Source organism: Dromaius novaehollandiae, chromosome Z (genome assembly GCF_036370855.1).
Source record: "Dromaius novaehollandiae isolate bDroNov1 chromosome Z, bDroNov1.hap1, whole genome shotgun sequence".
Classification (NCBI taxonomy): Eukaryota; Metazoa; Chordata; class Aves; order Casuariiformes; family Dromaiidae; genus Dromaius; species Dromaius novaehollandiae.
The window spans coordinates 82306587-82324048 of NC_088132.1; the positions used below are offsets into that span (position 1 = coordinate 82306587).

The 17462-nt window shown below is 37.4% G+C and overlaps 1 protein-coding gene across 3 annotated transcripts in view; it reads right to left on the reverse strand.

Moving 5' to 3' along the window:
• LOC135324913 (dymeclin) overlaps window positions 1-17462 on the reverse strand; it is a 218362-nt gene that overhangs the window by 160082 nt on the left and 40818 nt on the right. For all 3 annotated transcript variants that reach the window (XM_064501988.1, XM_064501989.1, XM_064501990.1), the window contains exons 7-8: window positions 12555-12680; window positions 11128-11270 (exon numbers count right to left, since the gene is read on the reverse strand). In XM_064501988.1, coding sequence (XP_064358058.1) covers window positions 11128-11270; window positions 12555-12680 — 269 coding nt within the window. The remainder of the gene's footprint in view (window positions 1-11127; window positions 11271-12554; window positions 12681-17462) is intronic.

Here is a 17462-nt window from a genome sequence, read left to right on the forward strand (position 1 = left end):
ATTTCTTTATATGTACACTCACACCAGGAATGTTTTTATGTCCACAACATCCATTTACATGTAGGCAAGAACTTTCATGTCAGCCAGCCAAATCATAGCTGAGTTAAGAGGATATAAGAGAGCCATCCCTGCTCCCTGCATCCATATTCTGTCTTCACCAGGTCCATGCTTCTCCATTCTTTCCATCTTACAGGACAGAAACCAAAGATATAAAGGACAAGAAGACAATGTGGGACATTTGTGCAACCAGGGATTTGCTTGTACGCATTCTTCTCCAGCCTCTCATCCATCTAGTCCTCTTCTTACATCCCACTGTGAAAGGGTTACAGCTATAAATTCATAATGCTTAGTTTGCTTAAACTTGAATATTTGTTGATTAAAGATTAAACAAAAAAAGTTGTATTCCAGCTATGGTGACAAAATTTACATTTTAGGATCCCAGTACTGATCCCAGTAAAATGGTTGGACAATCTTCATCTTGGATGTCAATGGGAAAATGTTTGAGCCTTCTAATAAGATCAATTCATGGAAGCTGTGCCATCTGAAGACAGTTTAGCCACCACATGTACGGCATTATACTTTGCATACATCCTTCTGTTACTCCAGCTGCAGCAAGTGCTCTAATAAAAGATATTGCCTCTCCCTACAAACCTTTCCTGCTTAGATGATCGTGACCGCAACAACATCAGGACAACTTTAAAGCTATTTTCCTAAGACCCAAAGGCCTTCTTTCATGAAGAGCTTTTGGCATGTAATCGTATTATACTGTCATCAGCAAAGCACTCTTTGAACACCTAAATAAAAATCAAATTACTGAGAACCAAGCAAAAATTCACACTTTCCTGTAAGGATAATTATTAAATTTCCATGTAATACAGTAATTTTTTTTCAATAATGGAAACCCATTCTTTTCACCAGGATGTCTATTCCTAGGTGCCACATTCTTTTCTCGTTAATAGTATTTTTCTTTCTCCAAAATGAGTCACTCTGGAAAATGCCACTTACTTGAAAGAGAAAAATTGACAAACAAACCCAGATGTCATGAAAAATAACTTTCACTGCTATATACTACAGCTACCACATACCAACACCTTAAACTTCAATCAGAAAAAAAAAGTTCCAAGTCTAGCAAACAATAGTTACTGACTTCAGGAGAAGAAAATAAAATTTAATCTGCAACTGTTAAAATAGTTTCTACTAATATGCTGCTAAGCACATGATCTCTCTTTGGCTTTACTCTAATTTGGCTGGGAAGTCTTTCACAGAAAGAAGGCAAATGTTTTTGATGGCTTGTTTCAAAGGAAAAATAGCCATTTATCAGGTTATGTAAAAATCCCATACTTGTGTTGGAAACTACAGTTTGGCAGAACACATTTAATTACGGTTGGCTCTTTTAGAGCATTAAGTAAAAATAACTATGTTATAATCATATTAGGGTTTGTCTTTGTTGGTTTAAGACAAAGATTTTAGTCAAAGGCCTTGTTAAACCTTAGATCATTCTTTACAGAGCTTACCTCCTCCGTGGGTCTACAAAACAGGGAAGTGCAGCTCTAATCCATAGAAGTAAAAAGATGGAAAGACTTCCAAGCTTGTTAGGCTCAAATGTAAAGAATAACATTTTCTCACACAAAAATGTGAATCACAAATAGCTGTTGAAATGAAATTCGTCTCAAAATTGACCCTCAAAATCAGAAACAAACATTTCAGTCCATACACAAGATACCGCAAACACATACTCTTAAGTACATCTACAAGACTCAAGAGAGAACATACTATGAGCCACATCCAGATGGAGGAAATTCCAGAGTTCCCGAATCTATAAAAAGAGTGAGGCATCTCTGAAGAATGCGTAGGAAGTTTAGATTCGATACCGAGCGGAAAGTTCCTCCGAGCCACTAAACACAGGGATCTCACAGAGAATTTACGTCATCTGAATACATCTCCGTTGCACATACAAAGAGCACCAGCAAGACTGCGTCATTACGTAATTGCAAAGTTAACTACACTTAAGATTTTCATAGTACGTTCACTTACTATCCAAAGTAATTTTGCCTCACAGTGTGCAAATTAAGTGCGCTCTTCACATACTGCCCACAATTATAAAAACACACCACATAATTGAACTAAAAACAATTAGCATAACAAAATGTAAAAGTTACAGATTTATGGTCCTAGCCTAGGCTGAGAGTTTCCGTATGAATCTGCAAGACCGTGCAATTTCCAAATACAGATGTTCTGAGGCGACCAAATGTTTTCCTTACAGGTTAAATGGATGCAAGTCCGATTTTGAGCTTTGGCATCACCGAAAGTTTTGCTTTGGTAGTAAACCTCCTATGTAACTGCAAAACGTCTACTACTAATTGGAAAGCCATAAGCACTGATGTACCTGCAAGAAACATAATTAACTTCTGCTGCATGAATTTAATGATAGAGATTTAATGCAATTAACAGGTAAGCAAAGTCATTGCTCCTCTTGTCCACTTCAAGTGACACATTGCATCTCCCATCCTTATACGATTATGTCCCTAGCTGTGAACACTTGCTCTTTATTTTTTTCTTCTTAAATTGCACTCCCTTTGCAAGGCAGAGGCAACTTTAAGTTTCTCTAGATTTTGGAGTCATTTCTCCTCTCCTCAACAAAATTATTTGTAGGGCTACTTCAGAACTTGAACTAATTTGATCATGACCCACTACTTGCACAACTTATCTATACTGCTCCTATGTCCAATGTTATAATATCACATAGATAAACTCTTCCTCTTTCATCTTGTACACAAAAAAAGACTTCAGGAATTGAGCATTAGCTTTTATTTTGGGAAGGGGTTAAAATAGAAATATTTTCATTTCACTGCAGAAACACCAAAAAAAAAAAAAACAAACCTCATCATCACTTATTTGGGGGAAGCAGCAGGAAGCTAAGGTGAAAGGGAACTGGAAGCGAAGCACAGAACACACACCAACACACACTTTCAGCTTCCACAGGCTTCACCTATAACATAACCAGCTCCACTGCAACAGTGCTCAGGTTTGTCAAAATAGGTTTTTAATTTCAAAATAAAACTGCCTTCCAGATCTGTATTAAAGGCTTTGGCAGTGATCTTCACCAGCTCCTGCAGAACAGCCATGTGGACTGCCACTCCGTTCGCAGCAAGATAAAAGTTTCAAACTGAAATCAAACTTCTACACAAAAGGAAATACCATATATAAGTTAACACGTTCTCAGAAGATCACTGGAGAACATTCACACTCGTTTGCATGAAGCAAAATACAAGTGGAAAAAGATGTATTTTGGTAAAAAGAACTCTTCAACAAAGCAGGAATAATAAAGGCAAAACACAAAATAAAATGGCAGCTCTAAAGAATTGGTACTCCAGCAGCCTACCACAGGAAAAAAAATAGAAAAATAGAAAAGAAAAATAGAAAAATGCGGCTAGCTAACCAGTATTTCTAGAGGCAGTTAGTCAGTCCACCATGCAGTCTCCACATTTTGCATAGTCTTTAAAGATATGACCAATAACAGAAAAACAAAATTCAACAACCACAAGATGTTGAAGTAGAAGCGTATATGCCAGTGAGAAGGCAAAACCACCATCTTGCCACGCTGAGCTTGGCAACGGTGTATCCAAATCATCTGATGTTTGAACCCTCCCACCCCCAAAAGGTGTTAGAGACAGTAGCAGTATAGCAGAAGAAAGAAGGGAAACTGCTTAACATGTAATTTAGTAACAACTATAGCTTTGGATGAAATAAATTCATTAGCAGACTTGAAGACTGAATTTTGACACAGAACAAGGAAAAAAAATTATCAATGTTCCTCACCCCGGCCAGAAAAGCAGCTCAGTTTCTCCTGTCCATTCGTTTCAGAACCCCTCTAAAGAACCTGCCAATAAGCAGGTATCAGCTGTAAAACCATTTGCAAAACGGTACCAATGCATCAGAAACCAAATACTCCATTCTTCCTGGATTACTGAACCACTGCCAACCCAAAACGTGAAGCAGAACACATGCTGAGGGGCACACTGAAAATATACTCACAGTTATCAAGAACTGCCTTACAGAGTTATAAATCCCCAGCTGTGTTATTTCAATATCCTATATTAGTACCAAAAAAAAAAAAAAATCCTCTTGGTCACACATTAACTCTCCATATTCTGTTATCTGCAGCCCAGAAAGGTGACTCAAAACATTTAAGCTCTGACAACACTTAATGAGAAGCTCTGTGACCTACTGGAAGAAGACACTAAACCAAAGTCAAAAGACTCCAGTTTAATTCCCAGATTTGGGTCTGTCTCTTAGATGACATGGCCAACCCACTCTATCACTTTGCAATTTTCTCAAAAGCAAATTAGGAATAATGGTATTTACAGTCTTTTTAAAGCATTGTCAGATTTATTGCTTAAACATGCTATGTAGGAGATCAGGACTCTTGTTGATATTGGGTTTTAAGGTGAAGAGGCACAAACAGCTTTCTTGCCATCCCCAGGTTGAAATATAAGGCTTTTAGAAAAGATCAAACTTAAAATTTCAACAATTAGCTACAAAACAACTTTTGTACTTAAATATTTTGTTTATCTCAATTCCAATTTATCTGGAGTTCTCCAGAGATAAGAGAAGAGTTTGAGAAGCAGGAAATCTCTCTTTTTCAACAATATAAAATTATTTTTTTCTGGCACTTATGTTTGCAAGATATCAAATTTTAAAACTTTTAATGTTACAATACCTCAACCTGATTCTTGTTTTCCTCTAACATGCAGTTTCCCCCATAAAATTAAAGAAGAAGAATTGATTTTGAGGCAATAGGGGTTGTTTGTTGTTGTTTTATATAATGGCTTATTTGAACCTGCTCAGGTTTTTGGAATATTAAGATAAATGTCAAGGAGATAAATCACCAACACACCTTGTGAAACTCGCTGCAGAGCTCTGAGTAAACGAGATAGCACATATGGTTCCAATTATGATTTGTATTACCACAGAAGTCAGAAGCTCTGGTCACAAACCACAACCTCACCATGCTATGTCCTGTCCATACTGAATGGCTGTCCCTACCCCAAGCAGCTTACAATCCACATATAGGACAAGAAACAAAACGGATTAACAGAGAGAGACTGGAAAGAGAAAAGATATAGTATTAGTCAACATAATCGGCAGTGTTCTCAGCACACCAGCAGCCTAGACACTGTCAGGTAGATATGACAGATAAGAGGCTTTAGAGAGGGCCTGAAGAACAAAAACATGTAAGCTTTGAGAATGTTAAGTACAAACTTTTTTTTTGAGAATTTAACAGTTGGGCTGTGAAAGCATGGAATTTGTAGGAATATCCTGAATGTGTTTCAAGTTTATCCAATTTGTCACTGTCAGAGAGAAGGTAGAGCTTCTTCTCATGTTCTCATCCAGGTTCTAACAAAGATGGGTCTAACGCAATGTTCTTCCTACCACAGCTGTCACTGTTGCAATGGTGGAGTCACGGCAGCCAAGGCCCCCAGCAGACTGTCCAGCAATTTGGAGGAAAGAAAAAAAATATCTATATCCCCTGCAAAAGTGGAAACAGTCTCATTGGAGTGAACTGAAGATTTCCAAGAACAGCCAAGCCCAGCATACAAGTACAAACACTATAAATGGTTATTCTAGGAAGGGAATGCTTTACATAGACTTTGGCAACGACAGCAAAGAGTGGTGATCCTACAGCAAAAATCTGTCCAGCTATTTTTAAAGCACTGGTGGCTTACTAACAAAAGTACACTGGTGAAGCTTACAAGAACGAGATCAAGGATTTCTTAAATCATTTATAACTTTTCTGGTTGCCAGATCCTTGCCAATGAGAGCACAAGAAGTTTGGTGGACCTGGTGCCTAGGCGTGCTACCAGAAGTTTTATTGCTGTATAGCTGTCCTATACTCTTGCACCATTCAAAAACATGAAGATAAATTTGATTTAAAAATAAAAAGAAGAGGAAAAACAACACTGTGTACGTCAAAGGAACTGCGTAAGAGCTTGATAGCAAATATATCTCTGGCCTCCAGAGATTTATGCCAGAGGCAATGCTTTTCTAAGCTACTGTAATTAAGACAGAAGATGAGTTTTATCCGTGAAAACAAGGCAACGAAGACCCTCAAAGGGGACATTCACACCCCAGGCTAACAGTAGCTCAATCTAACATTAAACCAGCTCCCCTGGTACTCATAGCTCTGTAGGTTATGTGGCACAGATTTTGGTCAGGATCTAGCTGCTCTCAAATTTACTCTGCTTGCTGGGCAGATTTCGCAGTTCGAACTGCCACAGCTACATTACTAATACTCGACTACTTAATTTCAAAGAACATGTGTTTGAGCTGCAGTCACAGGTTTTGCTGCAGTTCAGATCCACCTTTGGAAAAACTTTAAAAAAAAATTAAAGACCTGGAAATTGATTCAGGCACAAAGATGCTCTGATTACTGTGACAACAGGATGATGCTGTTATGGACTGTAAGCAAGAAATAAGATTAACAACAGAACTGGAAGAGAAGTTTAAGGCCTACATTTTCATGACGATGAGCATGAACAGACAATTAAAAATTTATGACTAAGCACCAGGGACATAGACAAAATTAATTTATGCAGCAAAATGTATGCTAGATCTGTGAGACATCACAAAAAGGTTCTGGAAGGTAGAAACATCCAGCCTGAAATATATGTAAGTAGAAGAAAAGTTCAGTGGAATAGGAAAAAATGGCAGAAGCGCATTGGTTAAAGTAGTTTTAGGTCTTCCTATGTTGATATGTTTCAATCTAGATATTAAAAACCAAGCTATATAATACCTTTTTCCTCTTTGATTTTTTTTTTTTATATAACACACACACAAAAGACTAGTTTTCTTGTAATGTTAAAGATAAGCATGCAAATCTTCCTATTAACTAGAATGTAGCACAAAAGAGGAATAAAATCAGAGTATATGCAGTCAGAGGTACAAAATAGGCTATTAGACTCCTACAAGTACACTAATGCTGGATGACATAATGCAGACCGAAGCATACACTTATAAGATGGCAAGTCATTAAGAGTCAGGAATGTTTGCCTAGTTCCAACCGAAGAGCACTGTCATGAGAAAACAAATAGCTGTTGATCTCTTACGCTGAATTCTGCAATTTATATTAATGCCACAATAGTGCACTTGTGGGCCAGATGAGTTACAAAAATCAATCAGGTGACTAAACAAGTCAAATCAGCTACAGCTTTTCATGATTTTCTTACATGTACAACATTTTACTCATTTCATCTGCAATCATCTAAACTGCACAAACTAAGTGAATGTGACTACTGCCGCAGTAATTCCTAAGTACTTCCAGATGCATTAAAGGTTTTTTATTTTTGTTTTTTAAACAGGAAAGCATAAACTGGAACAGTTATTTCAAATGAAATCACTTAAATTGACTTATTTTTTTTAATAGTTGTCTTTGAGTAACACTAACATTTTCCTGCCTTAGCATATCACCTGTTTGGTAGTTCCTCACTGTAAAATGAGTTTTGTTTTGCAAGAAATAAAATGGCTGATTAAAAATATTGCTTGCCCACAAAAAGTATTCTCAGTTTGGTTAACTGTGGACCATGAATTTGCAAGAATTAATAATAGTCTAAAAAAGGAGGAGGAGATTTTAGCCATGGGGAAAAAAAAATATTTGAAGCTAAGCTAGTTCAATGTACTTTCTGAACCCAGAAAAACATAAATAAGTAGTCTAATATAAATAAGACTAATAAGTCTAATATAAATAAGAAGTCTAATTTCTCCTGCCACATATAAGTCATTTATGCCTTCAAAACACAACGATAAAATAGAGCTGGCTTTACAATTTTTCTGCACACTATAAAAAGACTGCAAAGATACAAAAGCAGACTGAAAGCCAAAGACGTACATAATGTCATCTATGAAGTTAAACTAGAATATCGTTATTTCCCCCATCGCTCCAAAACCACAACTGTTTATTGAACTACTGGATGATAACATAATGGGAACACAATTCTAATCAAGGTATTTTATATACAAGATGGAGAAATGTACTTTCGCACACAGATAACTCGCATGCAATCAGAGGCCAAAGCAAGGAGGAGAAGTCATTGGTGTGAGGACGTAGGTTGTATGGTTTCAGCATTAGGAGGAGGCTCATGAGAGAAAAAAAGTGGCTACGAGGGATGAGAAGCAGGAAGGGGTTAACGGTGGGAAAGGAGACCACAGGGTAAACGTCTCACAGTGTATATAATTATCTCTCCTGCTGAATCACCAGGAAGGAAGGGGGGGAAGGAATTGAAAATATAGTGCTTATAGAATTTTGCTGATCTACTGCTGCAGTGCAAGCGACTACAAAATATGCGTAACATCGTATATGGTAAGGTGCATGTCTATGAGGCATCAAGTTTAATAATTCCAAATTGCCAAGTACAAAAATTATCTTCAAAAGTTCTTATGAAAAAATAACTTAAAGGATTTTAAAAATCAGGCTCCTATCTATTTTCATCCCATATAGATTGTACATAGGATATTTCAGTAAGATGTTTTTTAAGCATTATGTGCTATTCAAAAAACACCAAACGACTTACATGGAAGAACTGAAAATTTACTTTTAATTTCTCCCATAAAATCATATTCAGAGATATTACGGATGGACAAATACGCCATTTACTCTACCCAAAAAAGGGTGTTCTACATAAAGCTTTAAATGAAGATACTTAGTTCACCAGAAGATGATACGGCACTTCAGGTACTCATGAAAGAAGCAACAAAGTAAGTGTAGGAGTATGCCAAGGGAGCTGTTAAGAGAACGGTTCAAGAGGAGTGAAGGGGGTGGAAGTGTAGGAAGAGACTAGAACAGACGTAGGCAGAAAACTTAAGAGTCTGCACTAAGAAATGCAAACTTGATGTACAAGAAACAAGTAAGGAGTCATGTAGGGATATGATACCAGAGTAGCTGCAGAGGAGGAGAGAGTGATGGCAGTTTGGATGGACTTTACAAACGATGCAGTTACCAGCATTCCCTAACAGTGAGGACGCAGTGCATTTTCCTGCTGTTCTACTCCTGCATGTGTATGCGTGTGCCTGGTCACTGTAGAAATACAGCACTTCAAAACTATTTAACACAGAAACTTCCAAAAACTGTGATCTACAAAATTTTGGGAGTTCTGGACTAACTCTACCGATCCATGAAAAAGAAGGAAGGCGGACTGGAGCTGGCAGGGTTTCATTCTACATGCCGTTTGCATCTGCACTGAAAGTCCAAAACATTGAAAACCACTGAGAATATTTTTTCGCAATAGCTTCTCCCAAACCTTGAATGAAGAATCTATGAAGAGATGCCCTGTGTTAGCTTTTCTTGAGCTAATACAGCCTGTGAACATAATTTGGTCTTGCCTATTGTGGAAGACAGAAAAACAAGGCTCAAAACTTTGAAGTGGCATAATTCTGCAGGCCTGAGACTGCTTTCCAGCAAGTTTCTCTCTTGGACAGAGTAAGGGGTGAGCAGTGAGCAATCTCCTACACAAACCTCAAAGTGAATGGCCTGGAAGTATGAAGGGTTAAAAATAGAGTATTACTGAATACAACCTGCTCCAAGTGAGCACACAAGGAGAAAAAAAAATAAAATAAAAAAGTATTTTGTGTATGGCAGCACTAACACAGAAACATACTCAAGCATGACTAGAGAGATTAGAACTAAAATGAATAAAAACACGAGATAAGTACAGATTTCAACAAAATAGGCAGTGAAAACTACTCTCTAGTCACAAGCAAAAGTACAAACTACATCTTGAAAACTGCTTTGGAAAAAAAATTTAAGAGCAATTTTCTCTGGCAACGGAAAAGGAGGAAGAGAACGTACCTGTTGGGACTGTCGGAACAAAACGGCTGTAGGGAACAATTTGATTAATTTCTCTCCTCTTTAAATAAACTGCAAACCAAACAACTGTTTTTCTGACAGGCCATGGGCATAACCCAAACACTGCAGTGTCCTACACCCTTGCGAATGCAAATTGGAAACCAGAAGAGAGCTGCGTGTAACTTCATCTTGCACAGAAGCTGCAATGTGTTTAGGGATATGCACCGAGTTACAAAGACGTGCTCTTTTACTGCCTCCATGAGGAGATCCAGATGCATCGTCACAGGCTGTAAAATATTTCCTGGCAGACTACTCTGGGCCTGAACTTTAATATCCCCCAGGGATGTAGTCAGTGAAGGGATTTCGCAAGAGATCAGAATAGATAGCATATGTTCTAACAGTAACCAGCTTGCAAAGTGTTGTTTATCAGGAAAAAGAAAAGTAAATATATCCTTACTTTTCTCAAGATAATATATTTTATTCTTATTATACAGTAAAAAAAATCCTTTAGGAAGAACTTTTATATGTAATACATATACTAACAAAATGTATCTTCTGTTGGGGAGAGAAATCACCAACGACAACACAGTGTGCTTTGTAACAAACATGAGAAACCTTTTTTTTACCAAAAAAATGGCATTAAGTCTTGAATATTCTTCAGGAGACGTTCAAACTATCAATAGCAAATGATCCAATCACAAAAGACCATAAACTATTCATACCAGTCATGGAAAAAAAAAAAAAAAAGTCAGTCAACCTACCGGGATAGGTATACACTACAATATCTTCAAAAAAAAAAAAAAAATCATATCTAGGCCACTTACCATATATTGATTAACTATGAAGAATGAAATATGTACTTTCTCTAAAAATGTTTATAGATCTTGAACAACAGAGACTTCAATGAGTATTTATTTCAACATTTAAAATAACTGGAAGTGTATAATTTGTCAAATGGGGTAGAGGTAACTTTTTTTTATTTTACAAACACATTAATAAAAAAACAAAAAAGGAAAAAGGGCATCCAGAGCTACTTATACCACGTGCTCTCTTGCAAGGATGACATATATGCAGATGTAATTGCTTCAGATTCTAACACATCTATAGGTGGAGACTATAATATTACAATTCAGAGCAGGCCTGTGGACAGCTTTTTCTATAGTGAGCAGACATACTGATATCACCATTTGAAAAAGAAATGAGCTACAGGTGTGTTTATAAGAGTGGTCACACAGAAGGCAATATATTTCATAAGGTTTGAAAAACTGTTTATAGAAAATAAGACTCACTTGCCACCCCAGAGGCAATTCCATAAAGCAGTCCTCCTCCATCTGTTTGCTGCTGAAAGACATGCGTCCCCGGAGGCGGGCTTCTTTCTTGTCTAATGAAATTATATAGTAAAGTTTTCACAAGTCTGCTGGTATATGGGAGACTGAAAAGGAAAAGAAAACAGCCTTAGTCAACTCAAAAGTTGCAAAATTTGGCTCAGCTGCAAAGTCAATGCTATGAACCCTTTTGTTCTCTGGAACTAGGCTGTGTTTAGTTTTGGTTTTTTGTTGTTTGTTTGTTAAGGCTGATCACTTTTTCCATCTAAGGGATAACAGATACTTGTTATCTCATCTGGTAGCCAAGTGTTTGACCAATGATACAACAAAGCCCAGACAAGGTGCAAAAGCTGATGCCTGGCATTAAACACAGAGGGTGACTCTCACGGTGTTGAGCAGTCTACCTTCTTTCAGGTTGGAAAGGGAAAGAACGCCCATGCAAAGCCGCACTGACTTTAGCAGGACACTGTGGGACCACCTTCAAGGGCGGGATCATGGAAACATTTTTTATTTTCAGTTTTCAATATCACTTTTAAATCAACCATTTAATATGTGGAAACATTGTATCCTTTTACCCCAAGACACAAAGGGAAAAATATTTATGCAAGCAAAAAACATGGTATTCATTTGGTTTTCCCTCTACATTTTGGTCATATAAAGCAGGTAACAATAGCATTTCTCTACCCCCACAATATTTTTGGCTATGTGTGTGGCTGGGGTCAATTTGCAAGGAATGGTGAAACATCCGACTTCACTTCAGTGATTCTGACAGGTGGACACAAAATCTGTTGGATTTAAACATAAGGCTAAAATATTTCTAAAACAGAAGAGAATTTTATAGGAACACTTGGTTCCCATCTCCGGTGACGATCTCTAATCTTCTTTAACCCATGCCCTTTGAACTCCTCTTGTGACCCTAAATTCCCACCCGCATCTCTCCATCCCTCTCCACCCAGAGACCAGGTGCTGACTCCTCCCAGCTTAGACCTACACATACTACAGCACTGTTTCTCCCAAGTGGTCCCCAGTCTAGTTCTCCAGATTGTAATATTACAGGAAAAGGCCCACAGCTCAATCAAAAAAACATCCTGAAAAGTGAAAGCTGTTTTAAGTAGTGAATGAAATTGCCCTCAAAAAAAAAAAAAAACAAAAAAGCCTGCTTCCAAAATAGTTTTAATGAAATCAGGGCTTTGAGGTTTAAACTTGAAACCTTCCAACAACCTTTAGTGATGCATTTTGCATTTGTTTCGGTGCTTTGTTTTCTTTTGAACAAAATAAATTGTAAATCAAAATGCATTTCACTGTCTGTTGTTTTTCAAGTACAAAGAGCCTAAGCAAGCCATCAGAAGGATTTGTTTTGCCATTAGCTGCAGCCCCAGAACACGACATACCATCGACCATGCATCAGGTATCTATGAATGATGCTCTCTCGCAGAATTTCCTTGTGAAATAATTGGCAGGAAAGGAAGACAATAAGCGTTGTCACAGCCTCCAAGGAAATGCTGTACGTTATGTCTCTGCAGGAAAAGGGGAATATTTACAAAGGTTAATCTACCACTTTTGTTTACAAACTGACTTCTATCATAGGAGCATGCGGCAGGTTCACATGTGGTTATACACTGTTTAGCACAGTGAGTCTCAACCGGGAACACGGAAATAACAAGTTCAAAAAACTCTACTTGTTCAAAAACAGAATCACTTCATATGGACAATGGATTATTTTTCTTAGATGCAAGCATTTTTGTGACATGCCAAAGGACAAGACAATGTAACAACATTGAGGTATTACCCAGAACACTGCAATTTCAATTTTCAGACTATATTTCATTCTAATAATAATAAAAATCCCAGAGTATTAACAGGACAGTTCTCTGTCCGGTTAAACACAATTGTCACAAAACCATCATTCCAGGTCAGAGAAAGGTCCGGCTAGCCAAACATTGCTTCACCTGGCAGTAAAAATGGATCTCTAAGAAAGGGATAACATACAAATACTACCTTAAGCATAAGAAATGCTTAGGATATCAAGATACTGCACATACAGTTGTTCAACTGTTAAATAGTATTTGCAAGGCAATGGTGAAGTATAAAATTTCAGGATATTACTGATTTCTATGCCAATTCCAAAGAATGTATTTTAGTGATTAGACACTGACTGCACGTAGTTTAGCAAAGCTCATCAAGTTGGACAGGTTAATTAGGAAAAGCTGTGCAGCAAACAGGATGGGAGACAGATCTGCTATTTTGGACATCTTGTAGTTTCTGTTGCTAACTCTGCCTGAAGTGGTCTTACTACATATCGAATTTTTAAAAAGAGGAGAAATAAAAATGGTATTTGCCTTCTTCATTAGTAGAAAAAGTTAAAAATTGCACACAAACTTCTAAAACACAATGGTTCACTTAAATGTGAACCAGAATTATTTTTACTTTCAACCAATACAGACTTTGTTTTCCTCCTCCAAATGGAAGGAGATGTCTCATGAAGTGCACCCATAACATCCTCTAATCCACCGCAAAGATTTTTATTAAGCATTTCTAAAGTTTCTTCTGCTGTTGCTACCTATTTTCACAGAACACTTCATGAATAATATTATGCTATGTACAACAGGTGTGAAGGGTCAATTATCAAGCTATTTTGACATTTTCCTGGGAGCTTACAGAAATTCAAAGATCTCTATATATTTCCCAAATTCAAAGATTTTATAGTATCTGTATTTTAAAAAAATCCAGCAACACGTGTTTAAGCAGTCATGTCAAATGTATTTCCTGTGTTACAATGCCACCTTCCAACAACTATATTCTTAACAGTTAAAGCAAGTGTAAACACAAAACCGAGGCACTTTTTCAAACAATGACGACTTAAAAACTGTAGTGCAATATCTCTTGAAAAAAAACATACACATAATGGAAAAAACTAGCTGGAATAAAACTGCTGTGCTTAGTCTCAGGATTAGAACTGGTATAGTCCTTACAAAAAAGACAGGCTTTTTCTTTAGAAGAAATCAGTTCAATTTTTACCACACAATTATTTTCATACTCTCCAGTGTGCTACTAAGAATACTGTAAAAAAAACCTGCATGACTGTGAAACACGGAGAACAGTTTCATGCATTATAACATATAGATAGGTTAATTAAAACACTTCCATAGTAGCTCGAGGCCAGAGTTTCTGGGGAAAGAGAGTGTTAGTCATTTGCTCTAAGTCAACAGCAAACTGGAATCACAATTTCCTGGATCGCAGTCCTGTGCACGAGTCCACTGAGCCACACCACCTCTGATACAAAAATGTTTTTGGAAGAGAAGGTTATGCAAACTCACTGGTTTTATTCTCTCTCACTCTCACAATTTAAGTATTTGAATCCATAACATTTTAAGTTATATGTCAGGAAAAACACTTACTGCTTAAACAACATTCTTCCTTAAAATCATGAAGAGCACTTTAATTAGCTTTAGTTTTTGTGAGTTACCTGACTTTTTGCCCACTCCTCGGAAAGCTAGCCAGTGTAAATGTTGATAATTAGATCAGGCCAGAGGTTACGCTGTGATCCGGTTCCACTGCAAATTCATCTGAGCCAGGAACCAGACGGAGCTAGGAATGGTTCCCAGCTCCTCACTGAACTGCGATGCATTGCCATCGACTACCTGTGTCAACCCCAATCAAAGCACGGAAGAGCTACAGAGTGATTATTAGATGTTTAGCCACCAGGAAAATTTGTAAAAAAAAAATTTTTGTATGAAAATAAAATGAAAAGCTTGGAAGAACTATTTTTAGTTATGAAAAAAATTCAGAAGCTTATCATTACAAAGGCGGGGAGTACAAGATGAATGACTCCCTACCCCTAAGTTTAAGCTGGTCTGATGAATGAAAGGCTGGCTTCGTGACATGCCGCAACATCTGAAACACCTGGGTCACTTTGCTGGGAGGAAACAAATTTCAAAGTCTAGTATACTGTTTCTCCATCTCAGTCATTCATTGAGTTACTTTTCTGACAAACCACACAAGTGGAAATGCAAATCTAAGGGGACATTGCAATATTCTTTTCCGGTTTTATAAGATTCAGTGTAAAGAAATAAGCAATGAGGTTACTGTAACTTTCAAAACAAATCTGCTTTCAGCACCCTTATAAAACTTTGAAGGAAAAAAAGAAAAAAGTTAAATTCATGTAATTCCAATTAGTGAGTTATGCTCTTTTTCTTTCTATTCAAAATCCAATTAAATAACATTTAATTGCAGATCCATTCCACTCAAACTGTAGAAGTGGTTGTTCAGATTAAACCAGCTCTCACATAAACACAATTAAGAGTCCTAATATCTGGGGTAACCCCTAAGATAGAGTCATCTTTAATCTAGCAGCACAAGGATAATCTTCAGAGCAAAATCATTTTCTTTGCTAAGGGTCAAATGTACAGTTTTCTGAAACTCAAGCATTTCTAAAGGGTCACAAGAACTACCAGGAACCTCTTTTAACTTCAAAGAAAAAGCTGTTTATTTATATTGAGAGACTATAGAAAAAGGGTTTCTTTTTTTTTTTAATGCTATCGTTCATATAGAATGACTTTACATGGAATTTATGCTGATGTCTGACTTCCTCTTAAAATTGTTTGCTTACAGATAAGGAGGAAACTAGAAATAATGAACTCATGTATCAATTACATGTCAGAATTCTTTATCTATCTATTTCAGAAAACCAGAAGAAGGGTATGATGGTTTGAGCTTCTGTACAGGGTTTTTTTTTTTTTTTCCCTCCTTCCCAGATACCTTACCAAAAAAAAAAAAATCCCAGATAATGCTCATGACAGTTCCATGTCTCAAGTAAATACGCTTCATAGGGCAATGTACCCTACTACACACAGCTCTCCTTTTTTCTGGATTATCTAGTTTGGAGATGTCAATACTTATTCTGGTTTAATTTTTTTCTTCTTTTTCTCTCCTTTTTCTCTCTCTCTTTCCATTAGAGAATATATTCCTAGATCGAGTAGACAAGTTAACAGATGTTCTTTTGCTCCTCTTTTAGGAAGGATCTCTTTCATGAGGGCACAGTCAGTCACGCGCCCAACTCTAGAAGTCACGGCAATCATTTCTCTCCTGCTTTTGTGTTATTTCTTTATTCAAAGACAGCGTGTTAAAAGCAGCTATTCTCCTTGGTTTCACATTTCACATCAAGTAAGGTATAGCAAGTTCCTGCTCCTTTAACCAGACTGAACAGGTCCAGTTCCTTGCATAGGACACCAAACTTAAAACTGCCTTCTGACAACAAGTGTTCCTTTAGAGCCTATCTGTGTATATATAGCCTGTTTCATCTATCTTCAAAGAAGGGGTCATTTTTTTGTTCCGAGTTTGTGTCAGTTATGGAGCTCCAAAATACAAGACTTCTAGATGCTAGTGTAATATAAGTATAATTTAACCAGACCATCATCTTCCTACATTCAAAACTAAGAAGTGGATGTGGATGACCTTCTACCAGCATGATCTACCAAGAACTTCAACCATCTACCTAAGCATCATCACCCTGTGGCTGCTGGCCTCTGCAAGCCTAGGCAACACTCAGAACTGCTTTCTGTGCTCATCCACATCATCCAGCTTTGCTCCCTGCCTGGCAGAGAGGACTGTGAAGAAGAAAACAAGATTAAGCACAGAGACAACATATAGGAAAATCCCAAGTAGGAACTTCAATTACTCCTCAAGTCACATGCTTTTGTTAACACCTTTATCACTCAGTGAATAAATGATTTCACACACACAAAGAGCAAACAGGCTGAACAGTCAGAAACAAAACTCTGAATTTCAACTCACACCATCACGCAGACCACGAGACCAAACCCCCTCCCTGTTTAAATATTTTCCTGAACTTTCACCCAGCCAGAGCTGTCTACTCTAAGTATTAAAAGGTTAAAAGGCAACTCATTTTCTAATTTCGGAGAGTTGCCAAAAGGGCTGATTCATACAAAAAGCTTCAAATCATACAGGAACCAGGTTTCATTTCCCTGCTTCCTGAGGGCCCACCAGAAAGGTGAAAGAGGAGTCACCGCAGAGAATAGGAGCAGGTTTGAGAGTTGAAAAGCAAGTAGAATATCTGGTTATCAGTCTCAGGATACAAGTACAACAACTCAAAGTGAACGTAATCTTTCCTCTTGGAATCATTCCTAATTTTACACCCACTGGTGGCAAATGCGCACTGTGGAGGCCAATAACACACTACACTCATTACAGCTGGCTCCAAACATTTGGGAGATGTCCCAAAGAGGCACTCAAGCAATACCAACTGAGAGCAGAGGACTCCTCTAACCTCTCCTGTTACA